Genomic DNA, 26,288 nt, shown 5'->3' with positions numbered 1-26,288 from the left:
CATTCTCAATCCTACAGTGAAACAGTTATACAAAAGCAATCTCTAGAAAATAAGCACAATCAATCAAGGTGGCAGTGGAGCAGAGAGGTGTATGAAAACATGAAAGGTTGTTCACAACAGCGGAGTGATGACAAGCAATGGCTGACATCATGTGCTTCAGAGGAGAGCACGAGCTTGTCTGCACTCTCCCGAATCCAACACAGAGGCTGCAGGGAGCGCTACAGTCTGAGCATGCCTGGGCATTCCAGCTGGGCAGGAAAAGGGGTAAAGGCAGGAGAAATATGAACCGTCAGAATGCTTCGCGTAAAAGGCTGCTCCGCTTGTACATTTTTCCTCATCTCTACGGAAAAGGAGACATCAGTAATGTTGTCATTTCAGCTGAAAACTGAAAAAATGAGAACCAAGGAAATGGCCTTTTACAGGGCCTGTAATGCACCTGCATCAGATAAAGAACAGCTACAACGGACACAGTAATCTAGAGAGAAAACAGAGTCTGTGAAGGCTGTTGCCCATTAGTGTGCACTTTCACTGATGGCAACTCATGCCCTTAAAGTGTACACTTGCACTGACATTAGCTCTTACCCACAAGTGTAAATTTTCACTGACATTAGCTTGTGTGCCCTTAAAGGTAAATATCCACCAAAGTGACCTCATATGCCCTTAAATGTATTCTTCCCACCTTTTTAAAGTTCCCTTGTGCATTGGTTTCCAAACTTGGTCCTGGGGGACCGCTATGTATGCTGGTTTAACAAGCTGTTAATTTTTTATTAATGAGGTACTTTTCATGTTTAGAGAGATTATTTACTCTCTTAAGCCACATCATGTCAGAAACAGCTATGCATACCATTAAAAATGTCCATTTGGTAGATAATTCAAAGACAAAGCAAATGACAACGAGACAAATCTCAATTGTGTTAATAAGTTATGAAAGAACTTAAACTCAAGTCTTCCTCAACCTAATTGGGAGCCTATTGATTCATCTGTCTTTAATTTGATCAGTTAAAAAATGTGTTGCCTCTTATTATGTAATTGTTTGTAATATAGCACAATAAACATGTGAAAATGGGACTTTTATTCTTCATGGCATGCATAGCTATTTCTAACATAATGTGGTAAGTAATCCCTCTAAACATAAAAATTAATTTTATGTTTAATTTAATTATGTCTAATTAAGAAAAATTAAGAGAAAACGGAATTACAAGTGTGGTTGGAACAATAATGAGCAATGCACAATGATACCCCAGGACTGAGTTTGGGAACCACTGCCCTCGTGAAGGTGAGAAGGCCCTTAGCCTGGATAGTTCCCTCTGGAAAAGAGAGGTTATAAACATTCCAAATGTGAAACATGTTGAGATTCTTTCCTGGCAAATACGGGCACATGGGGAATTCTGGGATACGAAGTCCAACAGCACCACAGTTACAACTCTTTCTCTTTCCGTTTTTCTCAATCACGCATCAATTTCTGTGTTCATTAGATTTATATTTTATAGTTTGATAAACATTTCAGCTATAAATGCATGTGAGAACAGAGAGGTATAAAGTGTGGAAGATAACAGTTGATCCAAGACTGTCAAATTTTTTGCAAAGATGGGTGTACATACAGTAACAGTCTGGAGGATAGATGTCCCAAAAGGCAGGACTGGTGGGCCGTTACTGCAGAAGCGTGAGCCGTGTAAACTGGGACAGTGTAGAAGTCAGGAGAGATTTAAAGTGCAAGTCTCTGGCAGTGACGTGTGCTGAATGTTCCGGTTCCTCCTGGACCCTCTGCACCCCCCCCCCCCCCCACCCAATCCGCAGGAATAACGCCACCGGGGTACTAACGCTGGCCGATCACATCTTCCATTTCATATGAGTTGATGGAATTGTGAAATTACCCAAACCTCGAACCGGGGCCTATGGGTTCACCTCCACACAAGGAGACACGCTAAATGCATCTTACATAGGTTACACATGCTTAATGATTCTAAACTTCAGACTCCACTAGCATCACTGCCCATTACTGATCATTTAAAAAGAAACACAAGTATTCAGAACCAAAACATTTTGATATGATTGTGTGCTTCAGTTAGTAGCACATTTCATGTGAAATCTTCACGGATCTGCAGTGTTTCTGAACTCTACCTGCCTCTAAAGAGTGAGTGATTGAGTTATGTATCTGACCCAGGTCTGGTGTGAATCTCTGGCACTCAGAGAGACAGACAGGCAGAGAGAAACACCTGTGCAGTGCCAGACCCCCCCCTCCCTTCAAATCCTGCATCAAAGCAAAGACACCATAAAGAAACAAAGATGCGCTTACTCCCCAGACTCCCAGAGTGTCGCACACGCGTGTTACAGTGCAGATGGAGGTATGTCTGCTGGTTTGTACCTGCTCATCTGAGGCATGTTTTCACATGCAGACTTTCGTGGGCCTGGTGGGAAAAATGGGGCAGTGGCTATGAAATCCAGGGGAAGTCCCCGCTCCCTCCCCCCTGCATCTCTCCCTCCTGTGCTGAGTCGCTTTCCTCCTTCTCTCCTGAGTCATCCCTCCATCTACCGCCTTCCTCCCCCTCTCCTTCTCCCAGAAACTCCTCGTCCCCGTCGCCATGTTCCTCGTTGCCGTGATCACCACCGTACAGCTCCTCCTCCTCCTGTGAGTCCCCATTGTGGGCTAGCTGGGCGGCCACGCCCCTGGCCGCGCCTGGGCCCCGCCCAGAACAGTCAGTGCACACGCCGTGCCGGCGGGAGCCGTGTCTGATCCCCACGCTGGCTGCTGACATGAAGACACGCCCACACACCTGACACACGTACTTCTTATCCTTACTGTGCACCTGAGAGAGAGAGAGAGAGAGAGAGGACATATAATCATCATGATTATTCATCTGACTTTATGTTGTGTTTGTTTTTTTGCATTTTCTCTTGCCCAATTGTATACCAGTTCTTATGTATTTATTAGACAAGCCTGTGCTCTCCTCTGAACCATGTGATGTCTAGCGCCGCTTGCAGCTTGCAAGTTGGGCTTGTGCATTTCATCTGCAGTTTAGCAGGTGGACTTGCAGGCATCTGACCAACCAGCAGGGGTCACTGGAGAACAGTGAGATCCCTTCTAACTGAACCTCCCTAACGCTAGGCAATGCTACCACCCACAGTCAACACTACATCTACAAATGTATTTACTGCCAATAGAATATCTTAAACCTGAATATAAGTATCAGTGTCAGAAATCAAGATAAAGAGGAAGTCAAAGGCTTGGATTCAATCAATATTTGTCTTAGCTTTCAGTTAGAAGGCACAGTTCAGTGTTTATATTCACAGAGTTTGTTGACCGCAAGAATTAACTCAACAAACTACGAACAAAAACTGAAAAATTTCATTTTGTGGTGAATAGAATATTAAACAAATATTATTTAATGTAATTTTAATCCAAGCCTGTGTGCTCACAGAAAAAGACATTCACACAGGGAAAGTAAATTAAACAAAAGACAGAAAGGAGCAGATGAAAGACCCCCTGCAGAGGAAAAGAGTAGAATATGACAGTGGAAAAGGAGAGAAAATAAAGCAAAGAGCAGAATGGAGAAAAAAGCTAAGAAGGGTAAAAAAAAACAAGCGAAAAATTGGTAAAGACAGTACTGTCTACTGTAAGATTCCTAAAAAATTAGATAAACACAATTAAATTATCTCTAAAAAATGTTGAAATCAAGCCAAACTGCAGAAACCCATGTAAAAAGTCTTTTCTGCGTGCAGCGTGTACCGCAGCCCGTCTGCGCAGCCGCACCTGCGTGTGGCGCTTCATGTGCTCGCGGCGGGTGAACTTCTTGCCGCAGACGTCGCAGGGGTAGGGCCTCTCCCCGGTGTGCGAGCGCATGTGCCTCTTCAGGATGCACTGGTGCATGGCCGAGAAGCTGCAGTACGGGCAGCGGAACTTCTTCCTGATCACCGTGAAGTCTCTCACTGCAGGAGAGAGGGGAGCTCAGCCACTGGTACACACACACCCCCCCGCCCAAATCAGCTCTCCCCCCCCCCCCCCCCCCGCCGCTCACGCAAGCAGTCCACCCCACCCCCGCCCCCACCCCAACCAGCCAGCGGAGGGGAGATAATCTCTGCTAGTGAAAGTGCTGTCACTATAGCACACAACCAGCACGGGCAACTCCACATGCACAATTGTAGCATTACAGCAGAGCCACAGTGAACATGTCCTCTATTTAACCCAGCTGAAAGAGTACTGCACCAACCACCAGCCAGTGCTCAGAGACGGAAATGAAGCTGCAGTCACACATCTACCTGCCAATAGAGCATCTGTGCAGAATCCCATGAGGCCCGTGGCCGATTCTGTGATTCCCACTCTGGCTTTCATCAATACACTTGGTAGCTGCTGTCATAATTTCCTTAGCAACAGCCTTGGCAACGACCCACGTCAGGTCACAACAATCAATAACTTCTCATAACGAAGCCTCCGTCGGTTTGTTCTGCAGCAGCCGGGAGAGGGAGGTGTATGAAAGGATTCTACAGAGAGCATGATCCTCACCGTACTCTGCCCTCTCTCCTGAAAAGAAAACTCACCACAATGGGCAGCAGTGTAGTGTGATGGTTAGGGAACTGGGCTTGTAATGAAAATGGTGCAGGTCTGATTTCGAGCTACGGTACTGCTGTTTAGCAAGCAAGTATTGAATAACTTATCCAGTAAATATCCAAATGCATAAAAGGGATTGCATGAAAAAAATGAATTCTGTGTAAGTTGCATGGGGTAAGAGCACCTGACAATGTACAAAAATGTTATGTTGAGAAGGAGAAGATATATATGTTGTCCCGGGTCTGGGAATTCATAGCTCTAGTCCTGATTATGTGCATGAACTACACAAATGTTTTAACAGCTCCTATTTCTGTATTTGTTTCTTTAGCACCTCCATACATCAAAAGTGATGAAAATACAAACTGCATGTAATGTAAGGAGTCTCTGGCTGCACGTGTTTCCATTGAGTCCATACAGAAATGCTCTCTTTCTTTCATGCATTTAAAAATGCTATGAAACATAAGATAAAATAATATTAGCTGTCTTTGATATTCAACTCAAAATGAAGTTAGCTCCGCTAATACTGTTCAGCGTAAGTACTTAGATAGATTTTAGACATAGACAAAGACAGATGGATCACATATCTGACAAATACTGGCCCTCTTCAGTTCCTCTTGCAGCAACATTATCGTGTCACTGTGACATCACAGCCGGGACATTACTTTTGCTGTAAGGTCAGTTCCTGTTGTGGTGATATCACTGTGAGTTCCCCACACTACTCAGATGGGTCACTGGAAGCAGTCCACCTCTGTTTATTTGGCCTTCAATCAATTCACAGATTGAACGGGGGTGGGTCAATGCAAAGCCAATTAGCAGTTATTTTAATTTCCCCCACCTCAGGTGAGAAAGAAAAAGCCACTGCTCCCCCACACCTTTGGGGATTGTTTAGCTTGGGGTCAGAGTTCAGACATAACAGGACAGGACAGGATTGGTCAAGTGCAGTGTCATTATGGAGAAGCCACAGTCCAAAGAGTGAGCAGCTGGGAATAAAACAGTTTAAAAAAAAAAAAAAGTGTACTCCCATGCAACTCCAGAAGGGGGCACTGTTGTGTAATTCTCACTGCTGTGGTGTGGTGATACAGCAGTGGGGTCTTGTTCTCTGAAGGGCAGTATGTGTGGGAGGGGCCCTGAGGGTGATGCCATTCACAGGTTCACCCACGCACTAATTCAAGAATGCTAGGTGTAAAAAACAACAACAGTGTTGATCATTTCCACTAGTGGAGCTTGTTATAATGGATCGTTTTGTGTCATGCCATTGAGATGTACACACCTAGTCTGCTGTCAGAGAGGGGGGGGGGGGGGGTATTCAATATTTGCTTGTCTCTGGGGATGTGGCCAAACCCAATGTCCTTAAACACTTCTGTTTGCTCACCATGGTGAGTACAAACGCCTGTCCACCCACCCCAGCCCTCACAGTGGGCAGATGGCCCCTCTGAGCAGGCAGGCAGGTTTCCTGTCTCTCTCTGCAGTTTAAACGAGGGCAGTTTCCCAGATCTTCACGCCCTGCCACCCCTCCAGCTTCCCCCACAAACAGCCGCTGCAAGGCCACACTAACAGAAAACCTTCACACGGGGCTGAGGAGTGAGGGCATACTTATGACTCTTTTGGGAATAAAAAACAAAGCAGAGGCATCATAACCTGTGCAGAAGAGGGAGTAGAGGTGTACCGTACGTGTGTAGGCATGTAGTGTGCAAGGTGTAGAGGTAAAGTGGTATAGGAGTATAGTGGTGTAGAGGTGCAGTGATGCAGGAGTATAGAGGCATAGAGGTACAGAGTTATATTGTGGGTGTAGGGTTATAGTGCTGTAGGTGTGTAGGGGTATAGAGATGTAGGGGCAGAGAAGCCCAGCGGTATTTCTGCAGGAAATGCATGAGATTCCACAGAATGCTGGCCAGCACAGACACAGCTCCACCCACAGGGGTCAGTGGAGGCGTTCCTATACCACTCTGTTACCGAGGGAAAAGGGGGGGAGGTAGGGCTGGTGGTTGTGGGTAGAAGGCCTCTCTCTCGCACCTCTCTCACTCTCCCCTACCGCCCACACATGTACACAGAGGATGCAAGCTTGAGTGCGAGAGAGAGAAAAGCAGGGTTGGATTTTATCAAGTCAAACGATCAATTACTATAGAAATGTGAAAAGAATTGTTAAAATCCTCCAAGTCCTAACTATCTTTATACGTAGGACTTGGAGGATTTTAACAATTTCTTTTCACATTTCTATAGTAATTGATCGTTTGATTTGACTGGCAAAAAATTCCTTACCCATAATAATTTTCGGCAAATGCAAATGGGTCCGACATAAGATCTTGCAAACAGAAAGAAGAACAGCATACCAGTAATCAACACAATCTGCCCGCAGGTTTCTCAGGAAGGGAGCTCAGCCTGAACAGCTGTTCCCACCTTTATGAGTGCTACTCACCTCACACGCAGCTCCCCAAAACCATGAGGCTGTTACTATGGAAGCGTGTACATATTAATAGCATAAAGCCTCAAGGAGTCGTGGGACCGATAAAAACATTACTGCTCATCTCTTCTGGCTCTTTCCCATACAAACAAAACTTTCCTGTCGTTACTTTACTCTGAACTAAAACATGCTCGCACACAAATATCACACAAAATATTTGAAAAGAATGTAGGGAGAGGGAGGGCAGGGAGTGAGGGAGAGAGAGAGAGAGAGAGAGAGAGAAACAGAGCACTTATCTAAATATGTCAGGCATGTCCTACTTATGCATGAATTTATTTGCTATGAAGACAAAAGCTTTGCGCGTTTCAAGCAGCATGTAGGGGTGCTGTGGACGGCGACCTGCTTGTGCGTGCGGGCCCATACGCGCGTGCCTCTCTCCTATTGGCTGTAGGTGGGACGCAGCTGAGGGAAGGGTGTATCTTGAAGCGCCTATTTTAAAAAGCTGAGAAGAAGCCTGAAGCCGCTGGCTCTGTGCAGACACCCCAGTTCAGCCCCGTACCTCTGTTCATTTGTGTGATTCTGTTCGACTGCTTCCAAATCCTTTAGTTTATTCTGTTATTTGTACATCGCTTCTGTTTTTTTTTTACTTTTCTGGTAGCGTTTTTGTTTTGTTTTCGCACACCTTTTAAAGGTAGAATTTTTTAATATGATTTTTCTTTTTTGTTTCTTTTGATACTGTGAGTACTGTGCAATGATGTTAGTGGTGAGCCAGGTGGCGTGTGTGAGAGAGGTGAGGAGAGGGCGGGACAGGAAGGGAGAGAGACAGCAGAGGGGACAGGACACGCATGGACAGTGTGACGCAGGAGGCGGGGTTAAAAGGGCCAGCTCACTCACGGGACAGTGCGTGCTCCACCCCTTTGGGCAGGTAGTCGTAGAGAAGGGGGGTGTCGTCCCCGAGCAGCTCAGCCCGGAGGGACATCAGGCCACCTCTGCCCATCAGCGCCTCCTCCGTGGGCTCCTCCCCCTCAGGGTCCGGGGGCGGGGCCGGGGGCGGGGGGAAGCCGATGGCGGGGTCCCCCGAGGGCGAGAACCTGCCCCTGCGACTTTCTGGGAAGTCCTGCCGCTCGCCGCAGCTGTCTGAGCCGCCGTGGTCCTCCTCCGCCCCAGCCCCAGCCAAACCTGGAGAGAGGGGCGGAGACTGAGTCAATCATTCAGTCATAAATTAACCGACAAGCCACACCCTCATCCAGTCAATAAATCAGTCACTCCATCAATCCAGCAATCAATAAACACATCACTTCATTAATCAATCAGTCCATGAAAGAATCACTCCATCATTCAATCAATCAATGAATTAATCAACAAATCACGCCATCAATCAATCCATGAAACACCTGATAATTGCAATCAATCCATCTTTATTTCGTACTGTGTCATTTATGAGTAAGCAGACAGTGCTTCACGATAACCACTGTACGGAAGGAATGAAAACCACTTTAACTGTTTTCCCCAAAACACCAACCCGGCTCTCCCACACCTGCACACCAGCCAGCTCAATCTGTGCCACATACGACGTACCAGTAATAACAAATAAAGCAGGCCTTTACATCCATACACAGCAGGGTTTGCCTTTGACTGGAAATCCCCAGGGAGACCTGCGCCGGTGGCATTGGAGAAAGTGTCTGGGTTTGGGATACGAATAGAGCAGACACTGCCGGGCATCATAGCGCGCGTCCGCGAAGCCGACAGGCCAGGAGGCGCGGCCGCTCACAGCCGCCTGTCTGGGCTGGGCGACGCCCTCCACGGCACACTGGCAGCCTGCCAGTGAGCTGAGCTGAGCCCATTCACCAAACATCAGCCACACGCACAGTGATAATACCTTAGCTGGATAAAGAATTTCATATACAGCATTTGCCTAGGTCTGAACATGCACGCACAAACACACAAACACACATGAATGCACAAACACACACGCACGCATGCACACACAAAGACGCGGAGTCCTGTATGATGGAGCTGTAAATTGATCTTCATCTGTGTACTCTGTGGCTGAATCACAAGCTGCATTAGAGCACTTTTTCTTTCCCAAACTTTCTTGTCACCAGACAAACAGGACCAGTGGAGTCAGGGGGATTTCCAGATCATTCCCCCATCTGCATCAATCCTTCCTCCTTTAATTTTGGCACTGACAGAGCGATTAATGGAACTGACAGACACAAATGATTACTTATTCATTTTCTCCAAACTGTATGTATTCTTGTCCTTCCTGTCTTTCATGACATTGCAGCTCAGAATACAATATTAAAATTTTCCAACCAAAGGGACTTTTAAGTTAAACTTGGTTTCCATGACAGCAAGCTACCACTGATTTCTGCAGTTATGTTAACAGTTAACACCCATTGGCACCCCACCCCCATCTTTGGAGGGTTGTGGAATGGATGTTTTTAAAAAAAACAAAAACTGTGAAAAGGCTGAGAGGGCATGACCTCTGACCCTTGACCCTCTGGGAGGGGAGGCGGCCCCTCCCCCCTCTGAAACCCAAACCTCTGTTTTTGCGTGGGAGTTTCAGGAATCTTCCAGAATATTCTCCACAGTACAGTGCAGCAGCCCCCCTTTATTTCCAGGGTCAAAGAGGTATCAGGTTATCTGGCTTTGAATTCTCTTGACAATATGGGAAAATAGAGATATATCCATATGCCCTCTCCCCTGCAACTTCCCACTCTCTGTCAACTCGGGAGAGACCATGGCCCAGATCCCCCATGGTGATAAGCTACAGCATTGTCCAATCATTCCCCTCTCTCACAAACAGGAAGTCAGTGTGTGAGTGTGCTGGTACTGAACACTTGTCCCTTCAGCACTCTACTTATAACAATGAGTCTACAATCACTGAAGAGAGCCAGAGAGCACAGCTCTACCAGCACAGCTCTAACAGCACAGCTCTGACAGCACAGCTCCTACCAGCACAGCTCTAACAGCACAGCTCTGATCAGCACAGCTCTAACAGCACAGCTCTGACAGCACAGCTCTAACAGCACAGCTCTGACAGCACAGCTCCTAACAGCACAGCTCCTAACAAACTCATATGGGAATCATCATTCCATACTTCATTTCACACTGCACAAGACTCAAATACAGGGAAGAAGAGATAGAGCAGTACACACAGACACAAGAGGACACAGCAGCACTAAAACAGCCCGATAATTCAGAGATAATTTCAAACAGGAGGAAAACGATAGGGAGGAGAAAGTGGAATGAGAGGAAGAGTCTCTCCCTCCCCCTCTCTCTCTCTTTCTCTCTCTCTCTTTCTTTCTGTAATTTAAAGGAAGGAATCAGGCCTTTGAAAGGGATGGGGAATGAAAAACAAAAATAAATCTAACTGACCCTGAAGGCGTACAAGAGAGGAGAGGAGAAGAGATGAGATGAGATGAGAGATGGTGGGAGTGTTTGGAGGAGGAGCAGAGAGAGGAGACAGAGGAGGGTGGTGAATCGCAGGCTTGAGGTAATCCAGGGAGTTAATGGCACTCAGGATAGCAGGATTGTACATTAACAGAGAGGAGACAGGGAGAAAGAGAGTGAGGGGGGAAGGGAGAAAGGAAGCAATTTGATTTCAATTTCAAATATTAATTTAAAAAATGTTTTTTTCCAGAATTAATTCACTTCCAGTCTGCTAGCTTGACATCATCACGATTGATCAGAAATTGGAAAAAACAATGAAAACACTTACATTTTTACACACACACACACACACACGTGCACATGCACACACAAGAATGCACACACAAACACGCATACAGACACACAAATGTACTACATGAACATATACCATTGCAGTTACAAACAATGCTCTCTAGTTTGTAAACTAAGTGTTCCAGGAAGTCATTGTTTATTGCAATGTCAATAAAACTCCATTTGAACAGAATGGAAGTGAGAGAGAGAGAAAGAGAAAGGGTAATAGATGAATGGAGTAGAGAGAAAGAGAGAGAGAGAGAGAGAGAGAGAGAAAGAAGGTGGGGAAGAAAAGAAAGAAGTATCCAGGGAATACAATATTAAGGCTTGGGCTGGGCAGTTTTATGCGGGTGATTGTAATTGTAGCATCTGTATGATGAGATGGAGTGCGGTCAGGGGCTCTAAATCCAGTGTGCAGTTCATAATTGAGGTTTTTCTGGAACGTGTTGGCCTGTTAACTTCTGAGCAGTGTGACCAGTACTTGCGTTACACAAGGCATTCGTGTGGATTCTGCACTTTACCCTCTGCAGTAAAGAGGGTAAATCTCATCCCCAACACTGCAGATTTGGGTTTCAGTCTTGGCATTCAATCAAATGCCAAGACAATCAATCAATCAGTCTTTGGATTCATTTAGCACAAACATGAATTCAAAATATGCATAAAACTAGACATTATCACAACAGTCGCGTCATCATACCCTTACACAAAAGTCACCTTCAGTTTCACCAACAGCACAGAACACACTTAATCTAACCACCACTGAGGTGTGTCAAGGGAGATAGCAGGACAGAGAGAGAAGTAAGAGGAGGGACAGACGTAGAGACAGTTAAGAATCTGGGCCAAAAGCAGAGTTGTGAGAAGAGAGGAGTGGAGGAAGAGAGGGAGAGAGAGAGAGCAGTAGGAGGGAGGAGAACTTCAGCTGCATCCTCTGACGGGTGGGAGTGGAATGTGGAAACATTGGATGTAGATTGGAAATAAACTCCCCCAGGAAATTCTGGGAGTAGTGTTTCTCAATCAGTCCTGGCAGCAATATGTGACAATACCTCCCCCCAAAAATAAACACAATCCCAAAAGAGAAAGTGTGTAGGACAAACCTGGAGGTGGATACTTCGGAATTTCTGGGAATGTAAGTGCTGAAGGAACATGATTTGGGAAAACAAAGCAAACAGCCTCACTAATGACCAAAACCACTGAACTCTGGAGCGTCAACATACTCTCGGTCTCCCCCACACCTGCACTAAAGCCACCTCACCCCCCCCCCCCCAAACCCTACCTCCAACAAGCTGCAGGCCAAGAACAAACAGCTAAGTAGAACCTTTCAACCAAAAACAGCTCAAACTCGACCAGAGCAGTTTGTGTGTGAGGTGATAGAAAAGTAGGCCAGGTGAAAGAAGCCACTTTGAACCCCACTTCCTGTCATGGTCCTCACTTCCTGTCTCCTCTGCCCATTCACCCGCAGACACAGCGGCAGTGCTGGCCAGATAGTCAAGGCCAAGTAGGTGCAGTAGGCGGACTAAATCTGGCGATTTTAACAAGCTGAATTGAAACCCATCACCATCTCCATGGAGATAAAAGCAGTCTGAAGGGGCCTGGGGTTGTCGGTTGGGGAGTGGTCTTATGTGTGTCAGCTACACCACTCAGAACTGTTGCTGTTAAAACCACATGGGTGAGAGAGAACTGAATTGAGCTGAATTGCGAGAGAAGTGGATGGAGATAGTAGGAGGAAGGATAACTGAAAGCATACATCCTAAAAAGACAAAATGCTATATACAGTACCTGTATACATGTATTAGTCAGTTTGAAAGAGTTTGTGATGTAATAATGTTAGCCCTGAGAGATGTGTGGGCCATCCAATTAGTGCTTTTATCAAATGAGTTGTAGTTTTTATATAAAAGAGTCCTTCCTGTGTTCTTGAGTGAATCTGTTTGGGTTAGGGAGCTTTGGAAGCTATCACAGAGGATGTAAGGGTACATTATTAAACCCTGAGATAGCTGAAGGGATCCCTGGATATTGTTTTTTTTAAATATGAAAGCTAATTTAAGTTTAATAAAGTGCAGAAACATTGTCAAAGCATAGGCCTTATTCATTATTGAAAAAATTAATCTCTCAGATGCCAATACACGTTGCCATTTACCATTTCCTTGTCTAACTCTCTGACCCCTACTCCACACTGCTGCCCTCCTGTGCTCTGACCCCTACTCCACACTGCTGCCCTCCTGTGCTCTGACCCCTACTCCACACTGCTGCCCTCCTGTGCTCTGACCCCTACTCCACACTGCTACCCTTCTGTGCTCTGACCCCTACTCCACACTGCTGCCCTCCTGTGCTCTGACCCCTACTCCACACTGCTGCCCTCAGATCCTACCTGAATTGTCGTGGCTGCTGTAGCCCATAGGGAGGGTGGAGGCCAGCGGAGAGCCTGGCTCACCGTCGTCGGCTGGCTGTGGCGTGATGTGGCGCACTGTGCTTTTGTTCTTGCGGTTCTTGCGCCGGCCGGTTGCGGAGATGCTCTGCCATCCTGCGCTGGCGCCGCGCCTGCCCGGGGACTTCAGCACAGGGGACGAGGCAGAGTCCTCTTTCACAGGGGTGGGGATGAAGTGGGCAGGCCAGGCATCCTCCTGGCTCTCCAGGCTCTTGGGGTCCGGGTCCTCCCGCCCGTAGGGGCCCCCGGAGCCCTCGTGGCCGCTGGCGATCGCCGAGTCGCCGGAGGAGTTGGCGGGGCTGCTCCGTCGCGCCAGCCAGGGGGAGGAGCTGCGGACGGAGCAGACCAGGGAAGCCAGAGCCTCCGAGGCCCCGCCCACCACCCCCGGAGCCACGCCCACATCCTCTGCGACCTCGGGGCGGGGGCTGATGTCCAGAGCTGCCTTGATGAAGGCGTGGCAGGCCTGAACGATGTCGGTCATCTGCAGGTAGCTGGCGGCCGACATCACCTCGATCACGTTCCTGCTGGTGAGGGCCAGCCGCGCCGAATAGATGAAGTCCAGGATGACGCGGAAGCCCGCCGCCGTAACAATGTCCAGGTGCGTGACGGTGGTGGCAGCGGTGGCCTGGGCGTCCCCGGGGCCGGCCCCCGGAACCTTCCGGGCCTGGCAGTACAGCGTTTTGAAGTAGCGGCTGCTGGCCAGCAGCACGTTCTTGTGCGCCCTGAAGACCTTCCCCTCCACCACCACGCAGGCATCACACAGCACACCGTGCTGCCGCTGCTCGTCCAGCTCATGCAAGAGCTGCGCGTAGTACGAGGAGATCTCCATTTCCTCCCTCCTGTCCTTCATCTGACGGGCTCCTCCTCTGCCAACTCCTGCCAATACACACACACAGTCACGCACACACACAGAGGCACACACGCATGTGCACACACACACATACAGGCACACGCACACACACACACACAAACACACACACACGCAGTCACACACACAGACACACAAACACACACACGCGCACATACATGCACACACACACACACACACACACACACACATATAGAGGCACATGCACACAGGCACACAGTCACATAGACACACACACCCACACAGGCGCGCGCGCACGCACACAAAGCAAAAGCAAAAAAAAAAAACAATGAAAATAAGTCAATTAAGCATTTCCAGAAAGTGGCTCTCCAGAACCAGTGCTGGGGACCCCCTGGTCTATAGTATAAGAGGACTTTCTTGGGTCATAGCATTCTTTCTTCAACTCAACAATATTAGTGAACCTGTACAGCACAGCATAAAGCGACCATAATCACTTTTCTGCTGTTACTGGTGCCTGTCACATCTCATGAAGTAAACAGTCCTGTAACAAAATTTGATTTAAAAAAGTAAATAATAACCTCAGGAATGTTTTTTTTTTCGGGTGAAGAGAGTCAGGAGTCTGCCTGTCTGCTGCTGATCAGCCTTATGCTCACGCTCAGAAACGAAGTCTGCCTGAAGACAGGTTTCCACTCAATTAGTTTCCTGACCCATGACGACTGTAATTAAATATAGCTGCGGCAGGCAAATGCAGTATTTTCGCTTCTGTGCTTCATATCTCCTTCTATGCATTATTAGTTCTACAGAAAATAAACCCACATAAACTCACAGTAAATGGTCACAATAGTTGTATTATCGATCCCCTTGTACTCCATATATAATATTGCTGAATGTAAATTAGATCGTTGTTGGAACTCAGGCAACTTTTTGGTAAGTTTTAGTATTGTGTTGTGCCGTATATTTGTAACTGCTTAGCTCAGGTAATTTTCAACATATTATACAGAGTGTGTACACGGTAACGTCGACGAGCATATGAAAAAAAAAAGAATAAAAACACGGTGGTTCATTCTAGTGGTTTCAAAAGTAATTTACCCACAGTATAGGACTTACAGGACTGTAGCGTGAATACTAGCCCCTCTGAGCCAAGCCATTGATAGGACCGTGGAGCGTTGTCAAAGAAGCACGATGTGTACAGTATCTGGAGCGCTACCTGCCAGGTCCCATTTGCCGGTGACCGCACGCGACAGCTCGCACACGCCGATGTGACAGCGCCATTCGCTCCGGGGCTGGCGCACTTCAGATCGCGTTTATGAAAGTAATTCTCAACTTGATGCCTTGTAAGATCAAATAAATATCCACCTCATCTCCCATGGCAACTTGCATAAACGAACCTTTCTCGCATAACAATTGGCACGGCAAGTGATGCATTTTAAAACGGCTACTTAACCTCAGCTGTCAGCTTTCAGTCTTTTTATTTTTTACTACTTATTCAGAGACGCGATGGCAGTTTTGCCAGGCTTTTACAAAAATGTAAGCCAAACTTATTTAGACATTAGTATCAGTTCAACAAGGCACATGTGATTAACCATGCTGAACTGATTCTGTATATACACGGTATATACAGTACAGTGCAAAAGCCAGGGACCACCCTTTTTATTCCATTTCCAGTCACCCATTCCGATATCCATTCAAATACGCAGGAAACTTATTTAACAGAAAATGACAAAAGAAAGCCTCCACCACTGCATATACTATGCAATCTATCAGTATTTGTCCATTCTTTTTTGTGCACCCTATTACCACTTTCAGTCTTCCATCCTTCCATTCAACAAACATGTTACACCTGCATCCTTCCAACAAAAGTTACCAAAAGTGTCAGAGAACTCTTTGCCTTCAAAAGTGACTCTAATATTCAAGCAAAAAACTACATAAACACACCTCAGCTGCCTTGCAGATTCCTTTCTGCATTTAAAGTGGCAAGAGGGGCAATGGAGTGCAAAAGATTATTGCAAGATAAAGAGAAGATGGAACTCCTAAAAACCATGCAAGAACTGTTAGACCATCCACCCAAATTATCACCGCCACAAAGATTTATCTTTGAGACACAGGAAAAAAATCATGCTCAACCCTAACGTCAGGTCTGAAGAAAGTCACAAGCGCTTCCATCAAACCTTCCACTGTGAGAAGACAACCCAATGCTATGGGTCTGAAAGGATGTGTAGCTGTCAAAAAGCCTCTAATCAGAAAAGAAAATAAAGATAAGAGAAAAAAATTTGCACTAGTACCCCAAGAGTGGACACCTGGGCTGAGGACTTCATGGACTGATGAGTCTAAATTTGATATTTTCGGATGTCAGCATGAGAAGGCAGAGGAGGCAGCATGTACTCCGCAGGAGCAATGAAAGACTTTCAGAACCAGGTCTACAACCATCACTCAAGCATGGTGGAGGATCAGTGCAAGACCAGGGTTGCATAACAACATCTGGAGTTCGTGATTTGGTTTTGATTGAAGACAACATAAATTCTGATAAATACAAACAAATCTAAACATATCATATCATGTACCCTCTGGACAACATTCGATTGGGACTCATTCTACAGCAAGATAATGACCCCAAGCACACTGCTGAGAAGATCAAGCTGCTGGTGTTCTCAGAACAATGGACTGGCCACCCCAGAGTCAGACCTCAACATCCGTGAATGTGTTCGGGTATTAATATTGCACATAGTTGTGGAGGTTTTTGTGTGATTTTGTGTTTAATATATGCTTGCTGCATTATTTTCTGACACGGAAAAATAAATAACTTGCACTTAATGGCTGTTTTCACTGTAATTTATTCTGCAAGCAGCTCCTTTTGTGCAAATGCATAAGTCTGAGTTTTATCTAGGCATCTCAATTTTTTCTGTTATACTGCTTCTTCTCCCAACAGATTGCTTCAGGTAACTCAAGGCAGTACTGTGAAAATTACTCATCCCAATCACAACCCTAGGGCCAGAGTGCATTTAGTAAATATCCAGCTACATAATGGGATTGAATGAAAATAATGTAAGTGTAATATAATGCAATGTAAATGTAGTATAATATAACATAGATGTAGTGGAAATATGATGTAATACATAGGGAAATACCACAATTCAGTGCACTGTATAAAATCTTCCCATGGTAAAGAAAAAGAGAACTGAACACAGGATGATGCAACAAACTGAAACACTTTAAAAAGGAGAAGAGGCAGCATGGAGCACAGGAGTACCATGTAGAGGAGTACAAGGAACAGTTTTTCTGCATCGGTAGAGCCAATCTAACTGCACTAATGAAGCATGGGATTCCCTGTAACGGGTGCAGATCTGGGATGACCTCGATGAACCTTGCTTTACTTTAATTTGGTTTTCCTTCCTACTTACCCCTCTGTCAGGGAATAGAAGGAGAAAATAAGGGGAAAACAAAGAGAAGAAGAGAATGAATGCTGCTTCCGAAAGGTGAAACCAAAATATCCTGCTGGTAGTACACATGTTACTGTTATTTATTATACACAAGTTAGTGTTATTTATTATACAAAAACAATCGCACTGTGCAGAAAACATGTTGTGAAAATAAATGTTTATGAACAATCAAATAGGATTTAACAATTTTATTCTTTTCCTCCATGCCTACCTTGACCGCAGCACCAAACCCTGACTGTATCACCCAAACCCTGACCGCAGCACCAAACCCTGACCATAGCACTAATCCCTGACCATAGCACCCAAACCCTGCTCACAGTACCCAAACCCTGCTTGCAGGACCCTGCCTTCTGTTCCCCAGGGGTTCCCTTTGGAGCCTGCATTCATCTGCTGTGCCTGTGTAAATACTTACTGCATATAATCAATACATTTACACGCGTGTATATTTCATATGTGAATACATAGCCACATCAGTAATTAGACCAGTTTGAAAAACAAGTGTCAGTAGGAAATTAATTGAAGGGCAATATTGCATTGATATCAGGATGTATTTTTTTGCTTCACACAGAATTGTCAATGCGTGGAGCAGCTTGCCAGGTCATGTGCTAGAGGCAGACAGTACAGTTGTCGTTGTTGCCTTGGTTACCCCCTCATTTGTCTCTGGGTTCTGTGTGCTCTCCACTAGATGTGATTATGTTATGTCTGTGTGTAAAACAAGGTGTTAAAAGGAAAGCCAAAAATTCTTTTATTTTATGGTATGTCTTCCTACAAAAAGGTGAGCCAAAATCATTAGGCTTATCCTTGTCAGTTGTGCATGGATGCTTTTTTAAAATAATGATTTAAAATGTACACAAAAACTACAAGCACAAATGCTGTATGTGTGCGCATGTGCATGTGTGTGTACATGTCTTAGAGTGTGTGTGACTCTGCATGTACGTCTCAGGATCTAGGCATTGTGTGGTAGCATAAAAAGGCCAACAGGATACTAGGATATACAGCAAAAAGTGTTGAGTATAAATCAAAGGAGATTTTATTGATGTTATAAAATTCCCTTTTCAGACTACTTATTGTGTACAATTCTGGACAGCACTGTACAAGAAAACTGTAGAAGCTGCTGAAGAAGTACAATGGTTTCTGGTATGAAATGTAAAAGTTACAATGAAAGACTTCAGATACTTAATCTCTTATCTTCAGGTTTAGCAAAAGTAGACAAAGAGATAGATATTTTACACGATGAGTCTAGATGGGCTGAATGGCCGATTCTATTTATTATGTATTCTAATGTTCATGTGTGCATGCGGTGTATGTGTGTGCATGTGTGTGTGTGTGTGCGCGTGTGTATGTGTGTGCATGTGTGTGTGTGCGCGTGTGCGTGTGCGCGTGCGTGTGTGTGTGTGTGCGTGTGTGTATGTGTGTGTGTGTGTGTGTGTGTATGTGTGTGTGTGTATGTGTGTGTGTATGTCTGTCTATCTCACCAAATATGAGGTTTAAACTGCAGTTAGGCTTTCATTCCTCAAAGGGTGGGCATTGTGGCCTGGTGGGCTGGGTCCTCAATGACACGGACGTGGCTGAGTAAAGCTCCCCATCCTGCCCTCCCTCTCACCCGGGCGGGGATTTTCAAACAGCTATTCTGAGGCCAGGAACCACTTCCTGCAACACAGGCAGGAAATCCAGAGTTGCCATGGTGCTCACTCTTCTGTAGCCGTGCCAACAACCCCTCCAAAAAAATAGGGTGTGAGGTCTCTTTGAATCACCACAGCAACATAAAACAGCAGCCTGCAAACAAGTCATGCCTGACCAACACCACGACCACACTGCTATCAACACTTCAGCAAGCAGCTCCTCTGCAGTGAGGAGAAAATCGCCAGGATCCCAAATACAATGTGAGGGTCTTCCTGGTCTAATACTGCAACCCTGATCTGTGTAATAATTAGCATGACACAACGCAAGACATGCAGACAACACCATCAACATTGCACCCAATTACACAAGAAGGAATCAATAGCAATGGGGATCCTCAATGAAACTGGCAACCTATAATAAAAAAAATACAACATCTAATTCTCTACCTTCCCTATTTGATTATTTTATAATCTTTCGTATTTTTGTTTTCTTACATGGTTGTAATGTAGAGGAACTCCATTGGAAACCAGAATTAAACCAGACATATCGTCATTTCACAGCACAACAACTGCACGACTGAACATGGGTGGTACACAGCAGCCATATTGCTCCAGACCCCTCACCGCACATCAGCTGTGTTGGGAAGGACAGAGCCAATTAATCTGAGCCAATTAAACTGAGCCAATTAAAGTGAGGGATAATTATCTGGCAGATTGAAAAAGGCAGGTTTTGTCAGAACAGGGAGCCCCCTACCATTAGCATTAAGTTCTAAGGTATCTTTAATGACAAATGAATAATGAATATGGAAAGACAAACAGTCACGTCACTAGGTCAGGGGTTCCCCAACCCAGGGGGGCTGGGGATCTACAGGATCTGCTGCTGGTTTTTTGTTTTCACCTTAAAAACAAAAAGGTGAATTTACTACGCGATGAACGGGTATAATTGACCAATTATGTGCAGAGTAACAATGAAAACCTGCACACACTGCAGGTCTCCAGTATAAAGGTTTCTTGATGCTGATTAGCTGTCTTAGATTTTGAGAAGACTGGAGCACAAACAGTTTTAAAAGTGTTTCTCTAATGATGTGAAAACGGTGGCTGTACGAAAGGCAGGGGTTACTTAATACATGCAGGCTTTTTTAAGCCTCTTTGCATTTCAAAGCAAACAAACAAACCAAAGTAAGACAAAAGATGATGAGGATGATATTCACATCAAGAGAGAGGCTATATATGAAGATTCTCACACAGAAGAGAAGGTGCACATCAGGACTATATCCTTACTGCTGCAGTCTTGGGGAGGGTATCGGGGGGCAGTACTGGGTTGGGAATGGTTTTGTTTTGGGGAGGGGGCTGGTACAGCCCAGGATGAGGGGCAGATAAAACCCAGGTTGAACGGTGGGGGTGGTCAGCTGTTCCTGCCACCCCTCACCTGAGATGGAAACAATCCTTTCAGCCCAGACAACCGCAATCCTCCTTTTCAGTGGCTATGTCTGTCTCCTCTTTCTGTCCTCCACAAAGGATAGAAGGGGCAAGGGAAGGGGGGGAGAGGGGGAGAAGGACAGGTAGAGAGAAAGAGAAGAAGTGTCAGGGAGAGAGAGAAACACAGTGGAATATGGAGAGGGAAAAGGACAGTGTGGGGGAAGGGACAGAGAATGAGGAAAGAGAAAGGGGGAGGAAGAAAGAACGTGTGTGGGGGAGAGACAGAGAGAGGGGGAGGGAGAGAGCGTGGGGAAGAGAAAGGGGAAAGAGACAGAGAGTGTAGGGGGAGAGAGAGAGCGTGGGGAAGAGAGAGGGGGAAAGAGACAGAGAGTGTAGGGGGAGAGAGAGAAAAAAGGTATAGGGGGATAGAGGGAGAGAGAGAGGGATAAAGAGAGCGTGGGGGAGAGAGGGAGTGGGATCCCATCTGATATCTCATAAAGCTCCATTCTCTCTGAAGGGGAGTCTGGCAGCACAGAGACCCTTGGGTTTTACAGATAAGACTGAGTGAAGGCTTCTTCTGCTCTCCACTCTATTAGACAAGCCCCACTTTACCACCCAGCAATCCTTTTAACCTGCATTTACTGTGAGTCTGTGCATGTTTGTGCGTGTATGTGTGTGTACAGATGTGTCTATGTATGTGAGTGTGTGTGTGTGTGTGTGTGTGTGTGTGTGTGCGAGTGTGGTAGAGAGTTAGTCTGCAATGAGTTCATTCATTCATATTGTAATGATATCCTGATACACAGAAAAGATCCAACAAAGCCCATAACCTCACATAACCCTGAGCTTCTACAGTTCATCTACTGAAAAACTGCAGTTAAATCTACTTAAAAGTCCATGTGGGTATGTTCAATTGAGCTCCTACATTGCTGTATCCCTACTTCTGCACAAAGGCTTAGAGAAGGGGACCCCAAACCATAGCCCTAGACATTCTGGAGGGTTCGTGAAGGGGTCAAGGTGAGTCATGTAGTCTCTGTTACAGACTTGAACCTATCCAGCTCAATGTCTCTAGAACATATATACCTTTTCTTGGCTTGACACACCGTAATCTTATAGGCCACATCAAATTAAGGCATGTTCAATCACCGGAATATTCAGCTAATGGGTGTCGCAACAACAAAATCAACCATCTAGGCTCTACACATGCACAAATTTGCCCTAAGGGGTCAAGTTATAGAAGATGGGAGCACATAAAACTTCAGATCTGGGTTCTGGGCCTTGTTTTATGCACAGCCCACCACACAACGACTGTGGACATGTTGGAACCTAGATTTTATTGCATTTAGTAATGTATTCCTTTTGATTTGTTTCGAGTTTTCATAGAAAAAATGCTGAAAGGTGAATTATAATGCAGTATTACGCTAATGTTACAAAGGCCTCCTTACTGACCAGTAGTTTAATGATGAAGGAGGATGTGAATATATATATATATTTTGTTTTTGATATGGACTTCTGAATAAAAAATATTTCTTATTAATAAAAAGATTCTGCTGAGCAAATCTGCATTTAAAGAAGCACTGTCGCCTGTCTCATTGTTTCTCCTGTTGCACAGAAACTCCTACCTGTTTATGGGTTCTGAGCCTAGGTAACCTGTAACATGAGACTAATTACTAACAGTTTATTTCAGACTTTATCTTAATGCAGCTGCGGGTCTGAAATTAAATATGTACAGCGGTCTGTATAGCACAGCACAGCACAGCACAGTGCAGGACCATGCAGGACCATGCCCTTTCCACAGGTAATCCTCAGGTGACTGTGAGTGAGATCAGCACCTGCAGCACAGCTGTCATGTCTCTCTCCCCGGGGGGATGACTTTGTGTGTGTATGCGCACGTGTGTGTGTGTGTGTGTGTGTGTGTGTGTGTTATTCCCAACTGTATTCACCATTATGAACACAAAGGAGCTAATGTCTGTCTGAATGATTATTTTGCAGAGCGGGGGGTGGGGGGATTTAATGCCACACTACTTTAGCTACAGACGTCCATCTCACTTTTGTTAAGAGGACAGTCAGTGACATATGAGCTGGGGGTTGTCTATAAATAGAGTATAAATTTACTTTGTAGTAAATTATGGGAAACTACCTGCAGGGCTCTTAATTAATCCAATCACTAGGGACTGAGCACTGAGAAACTGACAAATGAGTTACTCTATTTAGGCATAAGGTTCATGAAGTATTACCTGATAAACATTTATACCAAAAATAGAGACACACACGCTGTACCATTAAGGAACATTAACAGTTTCCATAAAAAAGAACAGAAAGAGAGAGAGACAGAGCTCTGCAGAAATGAACTGGATGAAGTAACGGTAGCATTTATAAGCCACTCTGGAAAAGGGCATCCACTCAGTGCATAAATAATAAAATAAAAAACACAAAAGCAAGGCTGTGTTCCCGACGTGATGGAGATGCATGATTGCATGCCTCCGACTCATTCCCTCAAACGCCCCCGAACGCAAAGTTCAAATCCCACATCGCTGATTCTAACACACCAATCAGCACTGTGTTCCGAACATTAAAAGTTCTCCCTACCACTGAAGCTGAAACATTGCATCTTCTGAAAATCAGTTAAATTGAGGTGACTGAGTATAATACTGTGCACTGGAGTCCTGTAGTGTCATCGAGCACCATAAATTGTTTACCAATCTCCTGCAGTTAAGGTGCAGAGAGGAATGTAGGAGCTGAGTATCTGGTAGCCCTAAATGATCTCTGCATATCAAGCACATAAATAACTTCACCCACAAGTTCCCCTTCCACCTCCAACTGCTTTTTACGTATGTGACTTATGTAGTGAGAATCGCACTGTCCACTGATCGGACGGGCGAACCACTCACTGCTTTTGATTGCCTGGCCTTTTGTACACACACTCCCCAAGATTCAATCAGATCCACTTAGTCAGTTAAAGAGAATATGCATTTTTACCTATGTGTGGGGGTTATACCATGTCACCTGACATGTCTCTGATCCCCACCGCCCAACCCCACGAACATACACATTTGTTATCCAGTCCCAGGTCTGATGAGATTGCATTAGCTCGTATCTTCCTGGTGCCTGCTGCTGGTTTGCAAGAGAGCTGTTCTCTTGAGCCTTAGGAGGTCAGAATGACACAGGCCCCTCCCACCAAAATGAGGATTACGCTTTAGGCCACTGGACTGTTTGAACAAACTAGAGCCACACCTGTGAGGCAGCCACCCCTCCCCCACACTCATAATCCTGTAACTATATACACCCCCCCTCCCCACACACACACATCTACCTACAATCAACCAGCCCAAAAGATGGAGAGTATGTTACAGTCTGCACACATCACCCCCCCCCCCCCCCCCCCCCCAAACACACACACACAATCCACACACATCACACAAAACAGCTCATAAATGCATGATTATGTTCTGTGTTCAACATTTCAGTATTTTAAATATTGAATGTAGGCTACTCCTGTACCATATACAATTTAGATATGCTGATGTAGACAACAGTAGTCAGCCAAAAACTTCTCAAAACCAAAAGTCGTGGTATAAAAAAAGTGTTTTGAGAACTTTTCTCAATCCTTCTCACCCACAGAAATGTTTTAGATTTATCAAAAAAGGTATAATTAAAAAATATATATTTCTTAAAACAGTATTTCTTAAAACATTCAAATTACAAGTTTAAAAAGATTAATCAAAACCACCAATTCCGTTTCTTTGTTGTAGGTGCACTTCGCACCTGAACTGGCGGATGGTAGCGCGTGCAGTCCTGTCAGTGGGCACGCTGATCTTTCCAGCTACAGGAGAAAATGGAGGTGGGGCACAGGATTGCAAGGTTTGAGGGGGCAGGCAGACCCAAAGCTACCCCGAAAGACAGGCCGCTGGGTTTATATTAAATACCGGATCATCCGTCTTCGTTGGCACGTAGTAGCCCACAAGGGCAAGCGGAGCGGTCATCTATAACGGAGCTACACTTTTATAATACAATACAGGCTATCAAACGCACCAACTGAAACTAACACAACATTCTCTTGACTGTCCTGATGAGGAGTATGCTATGGTGTTGACGCAGCAGAAATTTACAGGGAAAAATCCCTTTTTGAGGCGCACAACTGAGAAGACGCGCGGGGTGTTAGCCACCCCCCCCCCCCCCCCGAAACTAAGCTAGACAAGCTCCCAGTTTTATTCGCGGACATCCCCTCGAGCACACAGCAGATATAAACGCCATTACCGACAGCCGAACGGACGGAGCAGTTGCATTACCGCGGCTGAAACTAGGAAATGTGTCTTTAATTAATGAAACGCCCGCGCGTGTGTGTGTGCGTTGCGTGCGTGCGTGCGCGCGCTGGGGTGGGCGGTGGGAGCTGCGTCGGTGTCGTGTCGGGTGACACGGTGTAACCCCCAAGCTCTGCTTAGCGACCAGTTCCTCAAAACGACAATACGGTAATACGCGTCTATGCCTCACTTAAATCGCGTGAGATGCTCAATACAATTTAGACCAGCATCCTTCTTTACCAGCATGTAACAACATGACAACAACGTGAAACAAGAACAGACAGCTTTCTGCTCCGCGTGTCTTCGACAATATAATCTCTGGATGCGTACATGCATGCCTATTTCTGTACAATGGTATAGAAGAACTTGCATTTAACAGCTGTCACCACACTCAAGCGCGCTACACGATTGAGACGTTAGCGTTAAAACCCACGCGCCTCAGAGAACAACTCACACTGGCTCTTTAACTTATGTCTCAGTCTGGCAGACGGCTACATCAGAGTTATTACATTGTTTAAAACCAATACTACAGCACGATATTTACTACAAGCGCGGAAATCTCCGTAAATACAATTTCGCTGAAAACGCGAGCGCGAGACAGAAATACGGGGCAAATTTGGTAGTAAATACAATTTAGGCACAAAACAAACTAATGACAACAGAGCTAGAGCTACCGATGAAAATGTGAGACACATACCTGTTAACCCATGGATGTGGACCGATCCAGTGACTGCGCTTCGGGACCAATTCAGGCTGATTTAACAATGACGGAACGAATGTTCGGTATGAAGTATTATCCTTTATATGATGTGTGCCCACTGCTTTCTCTCCCCTTACATACAGAACGCCTGCTCTCTTTCTCTTTTCCTGTGCCTCTCCTGCCTCATGACCGTCTTTGCCTCTGTTTCAAAAACCTGCCCTCTCCCTCTCTCTCTCCCCCTCTCTCTCGCTCTCTCTCTCTCTCTCTCGAGAAACGGACTTACATACAGGTCAGTGGGACCTGAACACAGGAAGTGAGGCGCGGCCCCACGTTTCGCTGTCACGGCGCGCTGGGCACTGACTCGCGCCAACCCCAGTCTGTCTGTGAAATTTCAGTTACTAGACGCTGCAGTGCACACCAACGGCGCCATAAAAGTGATTGTGAGTTATTACTATACATGCCCATAGGCGTAAGTTTCATTTACACTTTGGGGACACTGCTGGACCGCCTAGTTTCGAACACTCAAACGTCAAGTCGCAAACGCAAAGACTACCTGCACATCTAACAATTAATTCGTATGAAAATATTAGGGGATGACGTGTCTCCCTGTCTCCCCCCCAAACCCACATGTATGTACATGCCCCATATCCTTCTTGAATTATAATTGTTATTATAATTAAAATTATTATAAAAAAGGTTAGTGATGTCATATTCTTTAGATGCAAGAATGTAGTTTGTGTACAGTGCATATATGTGGCAGTGTTGTTTCCAAAACTGTTCCAGAACTACAGGAAAATAGATGTCAGTGCATGATCAGAGGGGTATCAGTAAGGTTATTCCCAGCGCTGTTAGGGTTGGACATGCTCCCCCTAGAGGCAGAAGTGGAAA

The 26,288-nt window shown here is 45.5% G+C and overlaps 1 protein-coding gene across 1 annotated transcript; it reads right to left on the bottom strand.

Moving 5' to 3' along the window:
- Nucleotides 1-922: 922 nt before the first annotated feature.
- Nucleotides 923-25,868, bottom strand: LOC118211853 (zinc finger and BTB domain-containing protein 46-like). The gene is made up of 5 exons (XM_035389372.1): nucleotides 25,398-25,868; nucleotides 13,039-13,971; nucleotides 7,842-8,126; nucleotides 3,752-3,927; nucleotides 923-2,807 (listed from the first exon to the last, which is right to left on the bottom strand). Exons 2-5 carry the CDS (start codon nucleotides 13,943-13,945, stop codon nucleotides 2,433-2,435), a joined length of 1,743 nt encoding a protein of 580 aa, XP_035245263.1. The 5' UTR covers nucleotides 13,946-13,971; nucleotides 25,398-25,868; the 3' UTR covers nucleotides 923-2,432.
- Between the last annotated feature and the right edge of the window lie 420 nt (nucleotides 25,869-26,288).

The sequence above is a fragment of the Anguilla anguilla genome, chromosome 13, assembly GCF_013347855.1.
Source record: "Anguilla anguilla isolate fAngAng1 chromosome 13, fAngAng1.pri, whole genome shotgun sequence".
NCBI classification, from domain to species: Eukaryota; Metazoa; Chordata; class Actinopteri; order Anguilliformes; family Anguillidae; genus Anguilla; species Anguilla anguilla.
The sequence above is the reverse complement of the archived record's forward strand: the minus strand, read 5'-3'. Positions and strand labels throughout refer to the sequence as shown.